The sequence below is a fragment of the Passer montanus genome, unplaced genomic scaffold, assembly GCF_014805655.1.
Source record: "Passer montanus isolate IOZ18808 unplaced genomic scaffold, ASM1480565v1 scaffold45, whole genome shotgun sequence".
Classification (NCBI taxonomy): Eukaryota; Metazoa; Chordata; class Aves; order Passeriformes; family Passeridae; genus Passer; species Passer montanus.
Window position 1 is genome coordinate 69291 of NW_024369373.1, and position 16455 is coordinate 85745.

At 61.3% G+C, this 16455-nt stretch overlaps 1 protein-coding gene across 4 annotated transcripts in view; it reads left to right on the top strand.

Moving 5' to 3' along the window:
• The window catches only part of GSE1 (Gse1 coiled-coil protein), a 97974-nt gene that overhangs the window by 69284 nt on the left and 12235 nt on the right, over positions 1–16455 (top strand). For all 4 annotated transcript variants that reach the window (XM_039721177.1, XM_039721176.1, XM_039721175.1 and 1 more), the window contains exon 3: positions 13716–13934. In XM_039721177.1, the coding sequence (XP_039577111.1) occupies positions 13716–13934 (219 nt within the window). The remainder of the gene's footprint in view (positions 1–13715; positions 13935–16455) is intronic.

Genomic DNA, 16455 nt, shown 5'->3' on the forward strand with positions numbered 1-16455 from the left:
CGCCGCCGAGGGTCCTCTTCATCCTCCTCCTCCTCCTCCTCCTCGTCGTCGCCGGCTTTTTGTGTGCCTGCGGTTGGCAGCCGGGGGCTCAGCGGCAGGAAAACCCCCGGGAAGGCGTCACGCGTGGCAGCCAGGCTCCTGCCCTGGCCCCGCCGGTGACAGCCGCCACCGCCACCCTCCGCCGGCGCCCTGGGCTCGCTGCTATTTCAATTTTTATTTTTCCTCCTCCCCCCACGCACTTGATTCCCCCCGCTCCTCCTCCTCCTCCTCCTCCTCCTCCTCCTTCTCCTCCTCCCCGCTCCACCGTATTTTTTCGCCTCTGGTTTATTTTTCCAACCCCCTCCGTGTGGCTTGGTGCTAATTTTTGGGGTTTTTTCTTTTTTTTTTTTCCTCCTTTTTATATTTTTTTTTCTTCTTGCTTCCTGACACATCCTCCTCACGTTGGCTCTTTTATTTTTATTTTTAAATTTTTTTTTTCTCTTCCTGGCTGCAATGGAACTGTAACATAAATCATGTTTGGGTTGAAACCACCTCTCTATTACTTACCAGGTAAGGCACCGAGCGATGCTGCCGCCAGCCCTCTGCACTCCCTCTCCCCCCACTCCGGGGTCTCCCCCGGGGTCCCCCCAACCCGGGGACTCCCCTTTGTCCGCCCCAGCTGGAGGCAGCCAAGGGCGATTTGGGGGTGAACTCTACTTTCTTCCAGCACCTTGTAAGAGGTTTTGGGGTCGGGGGAAGCAGGGAGAGGGGGGAGCAGAGAGCCCTGGCACGGCACTGCAGTGTTTTGGGGTGCATGGATCCCCCTCTCTTCTCCTGCTGCCACTCCCTCACCCCGGGGGTTTCTCCCTCTCCCCGAGGAGCCGGGGGCGTTCTGGCCGAGGTGGGATGGGGAGAAATGTGGGATGTGCTGTGTTTTGGGGTGCCAGCCTCGTCACTGCGAGGGCACGGGGATTTGGGGCACCAAAGTTTGCTGTGCCACCCCAGCCGGCAGCTCCGGCCCCTTTGGTGCTGGTGAGGATGGGGGATCCCCCCGGGGGGTTTGGGGAGCTCAGGTGTGATCTCGGGGGGTGCGTGGTGTGTGCTCAGGGTGAGTGTTTTGGGGGGCTTTGGGGTGCTTGGGGGTGGGATCTGGAGGTGCTCTGGGGGTGCAGACTCAGGGTGCGTGTTTGGGGTGCACTCTGAGGGTTCAGCCTCACACACTCGGGCTGTGAGCTCAGGCTGTGATCTCGGGGTGCTCTCAGGGTTCACACTCGGGGTGCAGCCTCCGGATGCAGCCTCGGGCAGGGAGCCCCGGCCGTGAACTCGAGGCGCTTTCGGGGCGCGGGCTCAGGGCGCTGTCCCAGGCTCGGGGAGCAGTGCCAGGGCCCTGTGTGGGGCTCGGTGCCCACGCGAGGCCGTTCCCCCGCGGATGGGTGTTTGTTTCAGGAAATGGCTTTGGCATGTGGCCGTTCTCACCGGAGCCAGCGGCTCTCCCAGCGCGCCTGCGCCCCAAGGCGAGCCGGGAAGGGCGGCCGAGGGGCATCGGGGTACAACTGGGGGTCCCCCCGCTCTGGGAGGGGTTGTGCTGTGGCATCCTCTGCCAGCGCTGTGCCACGGTGGGGACATGGGTGGCCTGCTTTCCTGTGGCACCCTGAGCGCTCCCACCCTGCTCCGACCTGCGCCCTCCTCTGTGCCAGCTGTGGGGGTCCCGCTCCCCGTGTTCCCCCCAAACACCATCGCCTCGCCTGCTCCTCGTGCTTCTCCACTGCCTGCAGCAGCCCTGGGCGATTCCTGCCCGGCCTCAGAGCCGTGCTTTGCGGTGGGGACCCTCCGAGGGCTGCAGGTGCAGGGAGACGGGTTTGGGGTTGGCTTTTTTCCCCCCTTAAATTCCATATTTAGCACGCGCCGGTCGAGCCGGGGTTCCCGGCGGCAGCTCCTGTTGCGTGAAACTTCTGGTTTTGCCGTTGTGGCTGCTGCACTAATTCCTGCACCCTGGAAAACCCTGCTCCGGCCGGCTCCCCAGCTGCCGAGGAGGAGGGGGAATAGTAAAATCAGAGGAGAAAAGCAAGACGGAGAGGAACATGGAAGTGTCAGGCTGCGAGGTTGAAAGCAATTAGGGGGAATGGTGCTGGAGGCGCTGGCACGCAGCGGGATCGCTGGCGGCAGCTGCCGGGCGTCGGGACATGCCGGTGGGCCAGGTCGGGTGGGAGCAGATGGAGACGGGAACCTTCCCCCCGCCCTGGGCTCGCGGGGCTCTCGGCAGCGCGGGGCTGGTGGCGGTGACTCAGCGGCGCGAGTCCTGCTGGGGACTGTCACCGCCTCAGGGACTGCCTGGCCGTGGCCCGTGTCACACGCTGCTCCTCCTCGGTGGCTTGTTCCCTGAGCTTGGCTGGCCTGAGATGCAGCCGGCTCCTCTGTGTCCCCTCTGGTCACCAAGGCTGCTGTCCCCTCTTGTCACTGATGATCCTGTCCCTGTATCCCTCTGGTCACTGATGCTCCTGTTCCCTGTGTCCCTCTGGTCACCAATCCTCCTGTTCCCTGTATCCCTCTGGTCACTGATGCTTCTGTCCCTCTTGTCACCACTGCTGCTGTCCCCTTTTATCCCTCTGGTCACCTCGCCACTGCTCCTGTCAGCTCTGTGTCTCTGGTCACTGATGCTTCTGTGCCCTTTTATCCCTGTGGTCACCGGTGCCTCTGTCCCCTGTATGTCTCTGGTCATGAGGCTGGATTTGTGCCACCGGGCTCAGCTGGCTGCCAGGGGACACCGGGCACTGTGGGGACCTGCCATCAGGCATCACTGAGAGCCAGGACACAGGGAAGGGACCCTATTCCCTGCTGGTCCATATGGGAGCCATGCCCAGGCTCATCCTCCCTGGCATAACGTGGGTGCAGTTGTCACCCTGCACCCGGTGTCAGTGTCCCTGGGGGACACCACCCTCCTTTGGGGACAGCAGCACCCCTCGGGGACACAGAGCATCCCCAGAGGGCCTGGCTGTTTGCTCCAGCAGGCACAAGGGTGGCACGTGGACACACACACACAGCTTTTTGGGGGCTCCCCCTCGCTGTGAGTGTCCCCAAAGCCGGCAATCCCCCAGGTGCCAGCGGGGCCCTGGGGCTCCCCGGCGGGGAGGATGGCGGTGGGTGCCGGCAGCGGATGCTGCTGACTCAGGACCTTCCCAAATGGTTCCTATTTTTATGCCGGGGCCGGGAATATTTAGCCCCTGGATCAAAGCAGATGGAAGGAGCTGGGTGATGCCGCGTAAACACCCGCTCGGCGGGTGCTGTGAGTCACCGGCGGCTCCCGGCAGCGCTGGGCGGGCACACTCGCCCCCAGGCTGGGTTTGGGGCGCTCGGGGCTGAGCCCCGCTCCGGGCATCCCCCCAGCTGGGTCTGGGGTTTGGGGATACCCTTCCTCATCCCCGCCGGGTGTGGGGTCGAGGGGCACACGAGGAGGGGTTGGTGGGGTGCCGAGGGGGGCTGGGTGATGCCCGAGCCGTGTTGGGGTGCCGGGAAGTCCTCCTGCCTTCCTCCCTTGCCCACCCCACCATCTTCCTCCTCCTCCTCTCGCCAGTCCTAAATTCGGTCGCCATGGCAACCATGTCAACCACTTTCCAGCTTCCCCCTGATGGTTTGAGGAGGGGAGGGGGGGAAGAGGGAAGCCAGGGGAAGGGGGGGACTGGGGGCATTGCTCGGAGCTCGGGGCGGGGACGCTTCCCAGATGGTTTTTTCCTGCTGGATCTTGTCTGGCAAGTGAGGCCAGTGCCAGCCCAGCCTGTGCCAAGGGGTCAGGGGGTCCTGGCCTGGGGAGGGGCCTCCATCCCAGCCCCCCAGCTCTGAGTGGCTGGGTGGGCACCCTGAAAATCCGGTGCCTTTCTGCAGCCATCCTGCTCATGCCATGGCCCTGCAGGCACCCGGGATATCAGTTGCCACACAGCCAGGAGTGGGGTGAATTATTCCCCGACACCCCCTTTTCCCTTCCTTCTTCCTTTCCCACCCCCCTCTCCTCCGTAATCTCTTTATTCCCAGGCTAAACCCGGTTCCTGATGGTTTTCAGGCAGATTTCTCAGTAGCTATATAGGACAGGGTGCAGAGCCAAGTGTCTGGGTGGGTGGGTGGGTAACGCCAGCGTTGGCATCACCCCACGGCGGGTGGGCTGCCCCCAGGCACGGCTGTGCCACCACAGAGCTGATGGGACAGAGGTGGAATCACCCCAGGGGGAATTTTTCTGGCGATTTGGGGCACCCCTGCCACGATGCCACAGCCCCGCTCCCTCCTGGCACCGCCGCACCCCAAAGCCGTGGTGAGCGGGGGTGCACCTCCAAACCTCCACAGGCACCGCGGGCCTTTGAGGGGGAGCAGGTGCTGCCTTTCTCTCCGGCGTGTCCCCCCCTTCTCCCTCGCCTTGGCAGCGGCTGCCGGCACCTGCCGGGATGCTCCTTGGCACGGCACCGCGGCACGTGCGCGGGCACCGCCGGCGGCAGCCGCGCTCCGGGCACCGGCGGTGGCAGCCGGGGGGGAGCGGAGCCAGCCCTGCCCCGCGCCTGGCAGCAGGAGCATCCCCTCCCTCTAATTTTATGACTGATTTTTAACTTTTATTTCCCAAACGCCGCGCGTAATTAAACCCAGGCGCCGCTCGCCGCGAGCCCGACGTGGGGGATTTATGACTCCAAACATCGACCCCCGCCGAAAAAACCCCTCCGACAGATTCTTCTGCTGGATTCAAAGTGGGGGTGACACGCCAAACCCCCCCCCTCATCCCTTGCAAGATGCTCTGAGGGGGAAAGACGGCTGTGCTTCAGCATCCCCAAGCTTCCTCCTTCCCCCCTTCTTTTAATAATAATGCTTTAAAGATGTTTGACATCTGTAACAAACAGCTGGCATCCTGTTATGGAAGAATGTCCTTTTATTTCCGAGCAGGTTGAACTGTCATTAATAGTATAATTAGGTGATTATCGGCGTACAGCAGAAAACTGCTTAATTGCACAGCCAGCTTTCCGAGGATCCCAGCTCCTTTATTGCTGGATTTGTTTTAGCCGCCTGAATATTTTCGCACTGTTTTGTTGGGTTCGTTTGTTGCTTGGTTTTGTTGTTTTTTTGGTTGTTTTTTTATTTTTTTTGTGTTTTTTTTTTTTTTTTTTTTGCCACGTTGATGATTATTATTTTTTAATGCGTGTGACAGCTGGGGGAATGTGGCAGCACTGGGGGGGGGGACACGCCAGCGCTGGCACTGGTCCCCATGTGTCCCCCCCCCTTCCAGGTCCCCAGGGGGTTTAGTTTTAACCCCATGTGTGCTGGAGTTGGGCAAAAGGGGTTAGAGGTGGCGTTTTGCTGGGTGCAGCACCCATGTTTGGGAGCTGAGAGTTATTTGAGGCCACAAAGGAGATGTCTTTGTTGGGCAGCAGAGCCGTGCCACCTGCTCGGAGGGCACCCCTCACCCCGGGCACCCCTCGCCCAGCCTCACCCAGCCCTCCCTGCTGGGACTTTAGGAGCTCTGTGTCAAACCAACGTGGTTCCTGCTCTGCTGTGGCTCCCTGGCCATCCCCACCCTCATCCCTGTGCCCGGGATGTGTGGCTTTGGGGGCACAGCAGCTTTTTTGGCGCCTGCCAGACAATAGCGCTTTGTATCTCCCCCCCGGTGCCGCCAAACACACTTGTTAGCGCCGCAGCTTTGTGCTGTAAATTTCCATGGAGTAATTACGTCTTAATTTATGATAATCCCGGGCGGGCGGTGGAGGGGGGCAAGCTCCAGTCAAGTTTGGAAGTTGCCCGCCGGGTCCTGGGGTCCCCCGTGGCTGCTGAACCCCGCGGTCACCCGTGAACTTCTCTCCATCCCAGTGGGTGGGGAGAGGAGCATCCCTGAACGGGGATGTTCCGGGGGGCAACAGCGAGCGAGACCCCCCGGATTTGGGATTTGGTGTCACTTTGTAGGGCCAGAGTGTCCCCAGCGCCGTGTGTGCCATCCCGGCGGGCATCCAGGGTCACCCTGGGCTGGGTGTCCCGTGCTGTGTGTGTGTCCCAGAGCTGGCTGCCCCGGCAGGGAGGGAATCTCTGCCTTCCCCAGGCCCTGGCAGCGCTCCGGCGTGGGGCCGGACCCTTCCCCCTTGCCGGGCTGAATGGCTCATCCCGCCTTTGTCTGGAGGGCTTATTACCGGCAAAATAGAGGCTCTTTTCCCTCGGCCTTCCCAGCGGGAAAATTAGATGCTTTGGCAATTTGCGAGGAGGAGGATGGGGAGGGGAGGAAGGCTCTCATCACCCGGAGGGCGACTACAATGCCAGGCAGGGCGCTGGCATCTCCAGCACTGGTGTGGGAAAGGGAGAGGGGGCTCACAGTGTCCCCTGCAAAGCCACCACGGTGGGGATCCCATGGGATTTGGGGAGCTTCCCTGCACAGGGAGGTTTGGGGATGAATGCCTGGTGTCACTGAGCATTCCTGCAGTGCTGGCATCCTACTGCCCTGGCCTGTGGGCACCCTGCCCCCTGCTCCGGGGTGGGATTTATCCCTGGGGAGTGCGGAGAGCCGCGGGCTGTGCCCGCTGCACCTGCAGCCGGGTCCCCATTGGGAGGCAGCGTGCACCCACTGACATTTGCCAAGCGTAAAAATTCAATTAATTCCAGCAGGCAGATTAAATATAAGTGAATTTTAATAATTTGCTCGAAAGGCTGAGGATTACTGTAGGCGAAAAGGAAAGATGCTGCTCGTGGGGGCACGGGCCGGCCTTCCCAGCACTGGCACATGGGATCACAGGCATTAATCACCCTAAATCCCGGCGTGGGAAGAGAAGAGGGGTCCGCTCCCCTTGCTGGGGTTTTGCTTGATCTTCCTTGCCATGAGGAACGTGCTGGATCTGTCCCACCAGTGCTGGCAGTGTGTCCCCATCCCCAGCACAGTCTGGCTCCAGGGACATCTCTGCTCCTTCAAACCTTCCTCCTTTTTTTGTGGGGCTCCATGGAAAAGGGAAACCCCCATCAAGGCGGCCCTGGTGACCCTGCAGGTGCTCCCAGGCTTGGAGAAATCCAAGGTCTTCCCAAGACCTCCACAACACCTCATAGCTCAGACGTGGGGCACAGACTGAGAGCAGATGGCGCTGGTATTGGGAAAACGAAAATCCACACAGCAAATTCGCTGTTTGCCAGGAATAATTTCTTATCCCAAGGTAAAACCTTTGCTCTGGCCCAGAAACTGCTGGGGGATCCCGGGCGTGAAGGGGGGACCCCCATCCTGCCTGGACCTCCCCATCCTGCCCGGACCCCCCGCTCTGCAGCAGGATTGATGGAGATTGCCCGTGACCTTTGCTGGGACACGAGGAATTACCATTAATGCTCCTGTATTTCCGGACTTTGCGCCAGCCATAAATCTCATATCAAGCCGGGCAGGCGGCGTAATCTGCCAGGCGGTGTTATTAATGCTCCTTATTAATACTCGTTATTAATGCCCCTTATTAGTACTCATTATTAATACCTGTTATTAGTACCTGTTATTAATTGCCCCGATGCCTGGCTTGAGCTGCCCTGTGGGTGCGGGCTGCACTGTGGAACCCCTCTCAGCTTTTTGGGGTGCAGCTGGGGTGGTGTTTGGGAGTCCCTGGTGCCACCAGAGTCACCCACCAGCAGCAGGGGTCCCTTGTGGGCACCCACCCTGTGATGGGGGCAGTTTTTTGGCTGTGCTGCAGTGGGGTAGCACAAGGCATCTGCTCACCTTGTCCTGGCACTTCCCAGCTGTGTCCTGCAGCCCCTTCCCTTGGCTGAGTCCTGGCCTCCCACCCTGCCTGCAGCCCCCTGGCCCTGCCTGCAGCCCCCTGCCCCTCTGTGCAGCCCCCCTGCCCTGCCCCTGCCCCTGCAGGACCTGCCCCATGCAAGATCCAGCCTGCGTGAAACTCTAATCTCCAATTTTATTCGCTCGGCTCCAGCCGATTTGCATAATCCACATAATCACCCCGGTTTTAATTGCCTACAACTCTGCAGAAAGATCATGTGGTTAAGTGGTAAATCATAATTAGATAAATAATTGGCTTGGCCGCAGCAAGCTGCTTTGTTATACCTGCCATCTGCTGGGCAAGGGATCCTGCGCCCAAAACAATGCGCCGCTGCTGCACGCCTGCGCCAGCCTGGGGACGTGGGGACACGGGGACACGGGCGTGTGGGCACGGCAGGGCAGCCAGGCTGTGCCAGGCATTGCCTGCTCTCGGGCTGTGCCGTGGCTGGTAGCTCTGTGTAGGTTTTGGCAGCACCGTGTGGTGCCTGGCTCCGACCCAGGTGTTGCCCAGTGGCTCTGTGGAGTGCCCAGTGCTGCTGGGCAGTGCCCTGTGGCATCTGGGAATGCCCAGTGCTGCCTCCATGGGATGCCCAGCAGCTCTGTGGAGTGCCCAGTGCCACTTGGAAGTGGCCTGTGGCATCTGGGAATGCCCAGTGCCACCTCCATGGGATGCCCAGCAGCACTGTGGAATGCCCAGCAGCACTGTGGAATGCCCAGCAGCTCTGTGGAATGCCCAGTGCCACTCTGCAATGCTCAGTGGCACTGGGGAGTGCCCAGTGGCAACAGGGAGTGCTCAGTGACACCATTTAATGCCACTGTGCTGTGCTTGGCAGCACCAAACAATGCCTGGCAGGGCCATTAGGTGCCCATCAGTGCAGTGCCCAGTCTCTCCCAGGTGATTCCCAGCATCCCAGTGCAGTGCCCAGTGTCTCCAGGCAATGCCTGGCAGCCCCAGGGAGTGCCCAGTGCCCCACAAAGCCCCCGAGCCCCAGAAGACGCCAGGGTGAAGGGGTGAGGGCTGTACCCGGCTCCCCCAAAGCAGAGGGATCCTCAGCAGACAGCTGGCACTCAGACCTGGGCATCAGGAGCCAAGAGGAGCTGCCAGCCCAACCTTGAGGCTGCAGAGGGGAGTTCAGGGCCCAGCAGCACCCTTGGGGCACCGGATCTTGATTATCCAAGCTCCCAGCTTCAAAACAGGGCAGAAAGTTGCTTTAAAGTGAATTTTTCCCTGGCTCGATCTCCTGAGGGATGAAAAGGCTCCCAGGGCTGCTTGGCTGGGCACGGGAGGGTTGGGAAGGGAGAGAAACCAGCCAGCATCTCTCCATCCCCAGCGCTGCGCCCTCCAAACGAGCTCTTATTAGTTTGCTTGTTGTCGTTTGCCAGATCAATGGTCCATGCAGGAGTGATCGATGGAGGCCCAGCCTCCAGGATAACAGTGCCAGGCTCCACAGGGAGCCCCAAATCCCACCCAAGTGCTCCTCACCCTGGGGAACCCATCCAGGCCCCTTCAAGGGGATGGAGGGATGTTCCTAAGGTTGGACCCTGAGCACCCTAAAATTGGAACAGAGGCCGTGCCTGCATCTCTCTGCCCTGGGGACACTTGGGGACACCAAGCCCGGCCACCTCCCCTCATTTCAGCTTGTGCTGGGAAGGGGGGAGGGAGGGCAGGAGCACGGGCTGGGATCGATCAATTAATTAATTAACGGAGCATGTTGGAGGTGCGGCGGCAGAGCTGCTCTAATGAGGGGTGGAAAACGTGCGGCTGCTCGGCAGGGCATGGCCGGGAGGGGAGCTGCTCACCTCTGCCTGTCCCCTGCCCCAGGGGGTGACAGGGGGGTGACAGGGCACGCGCTGGCCCCCTGCCCTCCGTGCTGGGGCTCTGTGCTCAGGCAGAGGGGAGGGGGGCTGCCAGTGCGAGGCCATTAGCATTGAAAATCCGTGCAGAGCAGCTGTTCTGCTTGGAGCGTGCAGCTGGATGCGGCTCCGGAGCGGGAGCAGAGGCGCTGGGAGAGGGGGGAAAGGCTGAGGGGGGACCTCACCACCCCAAATCCCTCGGGGAACCGTCCTCGGAGGAGCCTTCCAGAGGGGCTCGGCCAAGTGGGCTCCGTCCCAGCTGCGCTGCTGCGGGGTGGCTGCGGATCCATCCCCGGGGAGGAGGAGGAGGTGGAGGATGCAGGATGCTCTCTCTGTCTGGCCCCACTCCCTCGGCTTCCCGCCGCACTGGGTTTTTTTCCGCTCCATTTGCCAGGGGCTGGAGCTGCTGCCTGATCGTATTTGGTAATAAATTATTAGTTCCAGCACTTGGGAGCCCGGCAGCTCAAAATAGCTGCTGTAAGAGCGGGCGGCTGGTGCAGGTCGAGTTCAATGGCAATCTGCTCCCAAGGGCACTCCACGCTCATTAGAGGCCTTTCAAGGTGCTGGGAAGGGGGCAATCGGGAGCCAAGGTGCTAAACCTGCCCGCTTCCCGTTTCCCGACAGCGGTGCCCCGCTCCCAGGGATTTCAGGGTGCTGGGAGCCTGTCCCTGCCCCTCGCTGCCCGCTCCTGCCTGCCCGCAGCGGCTGCCAAGGGGTTTTATTTGTCTCCAGCCCCACCAGGCAGCCAGACTGGTTCTGCTCTCGCTGCCGGAGGAGGCTCCCGCTGCCAAAAAACCCGCCAGCATCATCAGGAGCAGATGGAGAGAACATGGCACGCTCCCAGCTCCCGGCTCCCAGCCCTGAGCCGGGGATGCGGGGGCCCGGGGGGGCGGCAGCGCTGCTCCAGGAGCTGCTGGGGGGTCCTGTGCCACGGGAGATGCCAGCCCCGCTGCGGGAAGGGTGAGGGCAGCGTGGCAGCGACCCTGCCATCCCCGCTCCTCCTCCTCTGCCTGCTCCGCGGGCAGGCAGCCAGCGGGCACCGGGAATGCCAGACACTCCCTGCGCTGCTGTGCCCGGGCACATGCTGTGGGAGGGACGGGGACAGGGTGACACATCGCTCCCTGCTCCCCAGCCTCCCCCTGGTGGCCTCACGCCCCCTGCCTTGGTGTCTGCGGGGTTTCAGGCAGCAGTTTCCCAGGGATGGGTACATGGGAGTGCCAACCCTGTACCCACACAGGGCTGGGGACAGCGGGGGGACAGCCTGTCCCGTTTTGGGGTTCCTCTCCCCGCCCTGGTGAGGCAACCGCTGCCGTGACCCCGGGCTGCTCCAGGTGCCAAACTTGACCTGTTTTTCCGCACGGATCTGCCTGCCGGGAGAAGCAGCCGGGGAGGGGCAGGGCTGGGGGGGCCCCACCTCACTGTGGGGCGTCACGGCGTCCCCAGCCACCCGCAGGGCTGAGTGGCACCCACGCTGCGCCAGCAATGGGATGCCGGAGGGATGGGGGGGACGCAGCGCCGCAGCCCCACATCCTATCCCATCTCCCATGTGGGTGCTCCCGCCCAGCCAGCTCCCCGTGCCTCAGTTTCCCCGGCTGGCAGCTGTCCCGCAGAGCAGCCCGGGGACGCCCGGACAGACGGACGCCAGCGCCGGCGGGGCACGGCGGGTGAGCGGCGCTGCTCGGGCCCCAGCCGGGGCGGAGGCGCCGATTTTATCACCGGGAGGGAGCGGCAGAACTGGTTTGGAGCGCGGCTGGGGCAGCGGCACAGCTCAGCCCGGGGGCAGGCGAGCTCCCCGCCGCTGCCCCGGCCGCTCGCCCCGCTCCCGGCTGCCCTGTGCTCGCCTGGCAAATCCCATCGGCATCAGGAGCTGGCCGGGAGGCGTTTGGGATCAGCTGAGCATCACACGGGTGGTGCCCTGCCGCCAGCCCCGTGTGCCAGCCTGCTGATCCCTGCTGGTGGCTGGAAAAGCGTCTCCAGACCTGGACTGGGGCTGTGGTGGGGTTAATAGGTGGGGAGGAACTGGGGGGCACTGGGAAGTGTTTGGGGTGTGAGGAGGCTGTGAGGCAGTGCCTGGGGATGCAGGATTATCCTGGGGATGCAGGATTGTGCCAAGGGGATGCCAGGCAATGCCTGGGGATGCAGGATTGTGCCTGGGGGATGTGGGGCAGTGCCTGGGGATGCAGGATTGTGCTGGGGATGCAGGATTGTGCCTGGGGGATGTGGGGCAGTGCCTGGGGATGCAGGATTGTGCCAAGGGGATGCCAGGCAATGCCTGGGGATGCAGGATTGTGCCTGGTGGATGTGGGGCAGTGCCTGGGGGGTGCAGGGCTGTGCCAAGGGGATGCCAGGCAGTGCCTGGGGAATGTGGGGCAGTGCCTGGTGGATGTGGGGCAGTGCTCAGGAGGTGCATGGGAGCTGCAGGCTGTGCCGGGAGCGCCGTGTCCCCTTTGGGTGGTGCGTGGGAGCCTGGAGCTGCAGGCAGATCGCTCTGGGGGGGCACCGAGCCCTCGCCCGGGGCTGGAGCAGAGCCCGGGGGTGCCAGCGCAGAGCCCGGGGGTGCCGGGGCCAGGCTGGCGTGGCGGGTTGGCTTCCCAGCTGTTCTGGTAATGAATTTACATGAGCCGAGCGTGTCGACAAGGCGGCAGTCAATGGCTGAGAGCACCGGAGTTAATAAATGCTTGTATAATGAGGGCAGAGGGGAGCGCGCCGCCGCGCCGGCCGCCTCTCCTGGGGCCGGGGGGCAAAGATTAATCAACGCTGAGTGCCCCCCGTGCCCCCCCGGCTCCCGAGGAGCCCCCGGCCATCCGCTGCACAGGATGCTCCGGGGATGCTCCATCCAGCCTCTGCGGGGATGCTCCAGGTGTTCAATGCCTGGAGCTGCCTCCGGGCCCGCCGGGAGTTGGGGGCTGCCCCACGACCCCCCCCGCCCCCGAATCCTCCTGCCCACCTGGGAGCCGGGCTAATTTTAGGCTGGTGTTAATGAAGCTGCTGGGTGAAGTCTATTTTAAGGGCCCTGACATCAGCAGTTGCTGTTTTGGGAGGTGGAGAGCCCTGGAGCAATTGGTGTGACAGCTGGGGGGGCGCCGGGGGGGCTGCACCCTCCTGCTCAGCACCTGAGCCTCGCTTTTGGGGTCACCGTGCCCTTTAGGACCGCGGTACTTTGGGGTGCAGTGCTGGGGATTTGGGGCGTGAGGATTTGAAGGGGCAGTGTGGGGAGCTGGGGGTGCAGTGCTGGGGATCCAGGGATGCAATATTGGGGTTTTGGGGGGTGCAGTGCTGGGGATCCAGGGGTGCAATATTGGGGTTTTGGGGGGTGAAGTGGTGGGGATCCAGGGATATAATATTGGGATTTTGGGGAATGCAGTGCTGGGGATCCAGGGATGCAATATTGGGGTTTTAGGGGTGCAGTGCTGGGGATCCAGGGATGCAATATTGGGGTTTTAGGGGTGCAGTGCTGGGGATTTAAGGGATGCAATATTGGGATTTTTAGGGTTGCAGTGCTGGGGATTTAAGGGATGCCATATTGGGGTTTTGGAGGATGCAGTGCTGGGGATTTAAGGGATGCAATATTGGGGTTTTGGGGGGTGCAGTGATGGGGATTTGGGAGTGCAGTTCTGGGGATCCAGGGGTGTGTTCTTGGGGATTTGAGGGTGCAGTGCTGAATACCCAGGCATGAAATATTGTTAATCCTGGGATGCAGCAGTGGGAATTTGGGGGTGCAGCGCTGGGAATCCAGGGATGCAATACTGGGGATTTAGGGGTGCAGTGCTGGGGATTAAAGTGTGCAGTGGCTGGATTTGGGGGTGCAATAACGGCAATAAGGGGTGCAGCAGTGGTGCTTTGGGTTTTGGCAGCACCGTGCGAGTCACGGCGCCTCTCCTCACCACCTGCATCAGGATGCTGAAGTCCCCGTGTGCCCCAAAACACCCTCTGAGCCCTCCTGCTCCATTATCCTGGGGTTCAGTGGGACTGCGGAGTGCTGGGACGTGGTTCCCCCGCATTGCCTGACCTCGGGGTGCATTTTGGGGCGGGATGATGAGCTAGAGGAAAGGATCTGTTGGTCCCATCTCCTGGTGGAAACCGAGGGATCCCACCTCCACGTGCCTAACCCGCTCTCTCTGGTTCGCAGGCATGAGCCATGAGCCGAAGTCGCCGTCGCTAGGAATGCTCTCCACGGCCACCCGCACCACGGCCACCGTGAGCCCCCTGACCCCGTCGCCCCTGAACGGCTCCATCGTCCCCAATGGCAGCCCCGCCGCCAGCAGCACTTTGTCCGTCCAGGCAGCACCTTCCTCCAGCTTCGCCGCCGCGCTCCGCAAGCTCGCCAAGCAGGCCGAGGAGCCCAGAGGTGGGGACGGCCACAAGCACTGCTGCCTTCCCCCGGAGCGGGTGTTTTCCTGCCATTCCCCCTCCTTTTCCCCGTGTGGTGTCTGGAGGGGGCAGTTTGGGGGTTCAGCTCAGCCGGGGTAATGCCACTGCTGCATCTCTGTCCCCTGGGAGAGCAGCCCTGCGCCCTCCCGCCACGCTGCTTTCTCCAGGGGCTCCCCAAATTTGCTACTTCCCAGCCAAATTTCCCAACTGAGCAGCCCCAGGAGGTGCTCAGACCTTGTCACCCACATCTTCCATCACACACCCCTGTCTCTGTTTGGGTGTGGGGTGTGAGCTGCTTCTGGAGCACCCCGAGGTTCCCCCTGCCACAGGGAGTGTGTCCCGTGGGAATTGCCAGGGCTCCCACAGCCAGATGAGCAGGCAGCCAGTCCCCAGGCTGGGAAGTGTTTCAGGACACTGCTGGTATCACCAATTCGGGATTAAATCATCTCCATCCCTCCTGTTTGCATCCATGGGTGCTCCCCTGGGATCACTGCCCACTGCCTGGGCACTTTGATCCCTGGAAAACACACCCAACCCCTTTGCATGATGTTTTTTGCAAAGTCTTTCTGGAAGACCCTCTTTAAAAAGTCCCCTTTGGCACAATCTTTTTCCCAAGACCCCTTTTGCAAGGCTCTTTTTGGAAAATCCCTTTTGGAAGCACCATCTACAAAACCCTCCTTGCAGCCCAAAAATCTCTGGCACAGCCATGACCAGAAGCATCAGCTGCTCCCAAGGAAACGTGTGGGGATACCAGGTCCCTGTAACTCTGAGGGAACCAGGTCTTGCTGGTGCTTCATCCTCACTGGAAGCTCCTGGTTTTTCCCAGCTGCTTCCTCTGGAACCCATCTGCTTCCTTTGGAGCAACTGATTGAGTTTGGGGAATTATTTTGCTTTTTTTCCCCCTCACACCCCACAGCTTGTGCCCTCCCTGTGCTGCTCAGCCAGTCCCAAGGGACATCAGCAGGTTTGGGCATGGATTTTGTGGCACTGGAGAGAAGCAGCCACATTCCCTTTGGATTTCCCCTTAACACCTGCATGGTTTGTTTGCAAAAACCCCTCCCTCGCCCATTTGGGTGTTTCAAGTGGCCCATCCCAGAGGTTTTTGATCCGTGTGGGTTTGGCTGTGTGTTGGGAAGGGGCTTTTTCTCCTTGCTGTGGTTTTTAACAACAGGAAACTAATTGCTTTTCCCTGAAATCCTTACCCACTTCCCACAAGGGGAGATGCTCCCTCCACTTCCCCTCCCACCTCCGGAGTTGCTCTGCTGTGGCAGATGCCAGATCCACGCAGGATCACTGGTTTTATTCCAGCTTTATGGGCTCACAGGTGTGCTGGCACATCCCTAGGGATACCCTGCTGCTCCACAGCATCCCAAACTGTCAAGGCTCATCCTGACCCACCCCTTCCCAGCAGAGCCCCTCAAAGCCACCGCCTGCCCGGGGGCTGCTGCCTCTTGTCCTGCCCGGGGCTGTCCGCAGGGTGGGTTTGATTCCAGCCCTCCCTCCCTTCTCTTTTCCCAGTTCTCCGTCAGGGTCTCAGCTGTTAATTACATTTGCCTGTCAGCCCGGGCTGCTAATCTGCTATCGCCGAGCGGGAAGCGGGAGGTCAGAAAACAAAGGTGACACCATCACACTGTGCCTCTTGTCATCTCCAATCCAGATTAGTTTCATTGACTAACTCCTGGCTGAATACCACCAGTTAATTATAACGATCACAAACCCTCCCGTTTAAAGCCACACAGCGAGAATTAAGGTTCTGAAGTAAGACTTTAGCTTCATTAATTGCCGGGCTCATTGTGATGGTATTGATTGTTAACGCTATCGCGTGGTGAGTAATGGCTTCCCAGCTCAGAGGGGATTAGGCTGCTAATTGTTGTTGGCCTTGCGCTGACAAGATAGACTTCAGTGGGTGTCAAATCGGCCTCCTTTGTCGGGGACAGCCTTTCTCCTTCCCCCAGCCTTGCTGCTCTTCAAATGAAAGCGATTCGGAGCGATTTGGGAATAATTAATCAGGGTGGGCGGCCGGCAGCGGGATGCTCCTCCTGGCCTCTGCATCCTTCCCACAGAGCGTCCTTCTGGAGCATCCTTCCCACCCTGCAGCCCTCCTGCTGCCCCGGCATTCCCAGCCCCTGGCTCCCTCCGGGTGGTGCCTGAGGAGAGGCAGGGGGTGAGGTGGGATGTGGGATGAGGAGCTGCTGGCACGCCCTGGGTGCTGAGTGGCTGCTGTGCCCACAGGACACACTCAGGGGAGTGGTCTTGCACGCTGGGGAGGTGAGGAGCCACCCTGCACACTCAGGCCTCTCTCTGTGCCCTGCCTGGGAGCATCGCTGTCACCCCATCCTGTGGCCACAGCCCTCTCCTCACTCTCCAACAGCTGATCCCTGCTGTCCTGTTGGAATCTCCCTCTGACCCAGACTGTGGGAGCAGAGTTTGGGGGTTCAGAGCCCCCCAGGCTGCCCGGATGGGTTTGAGGGATGGGGATTGTTCAGTGGAGCAGACAC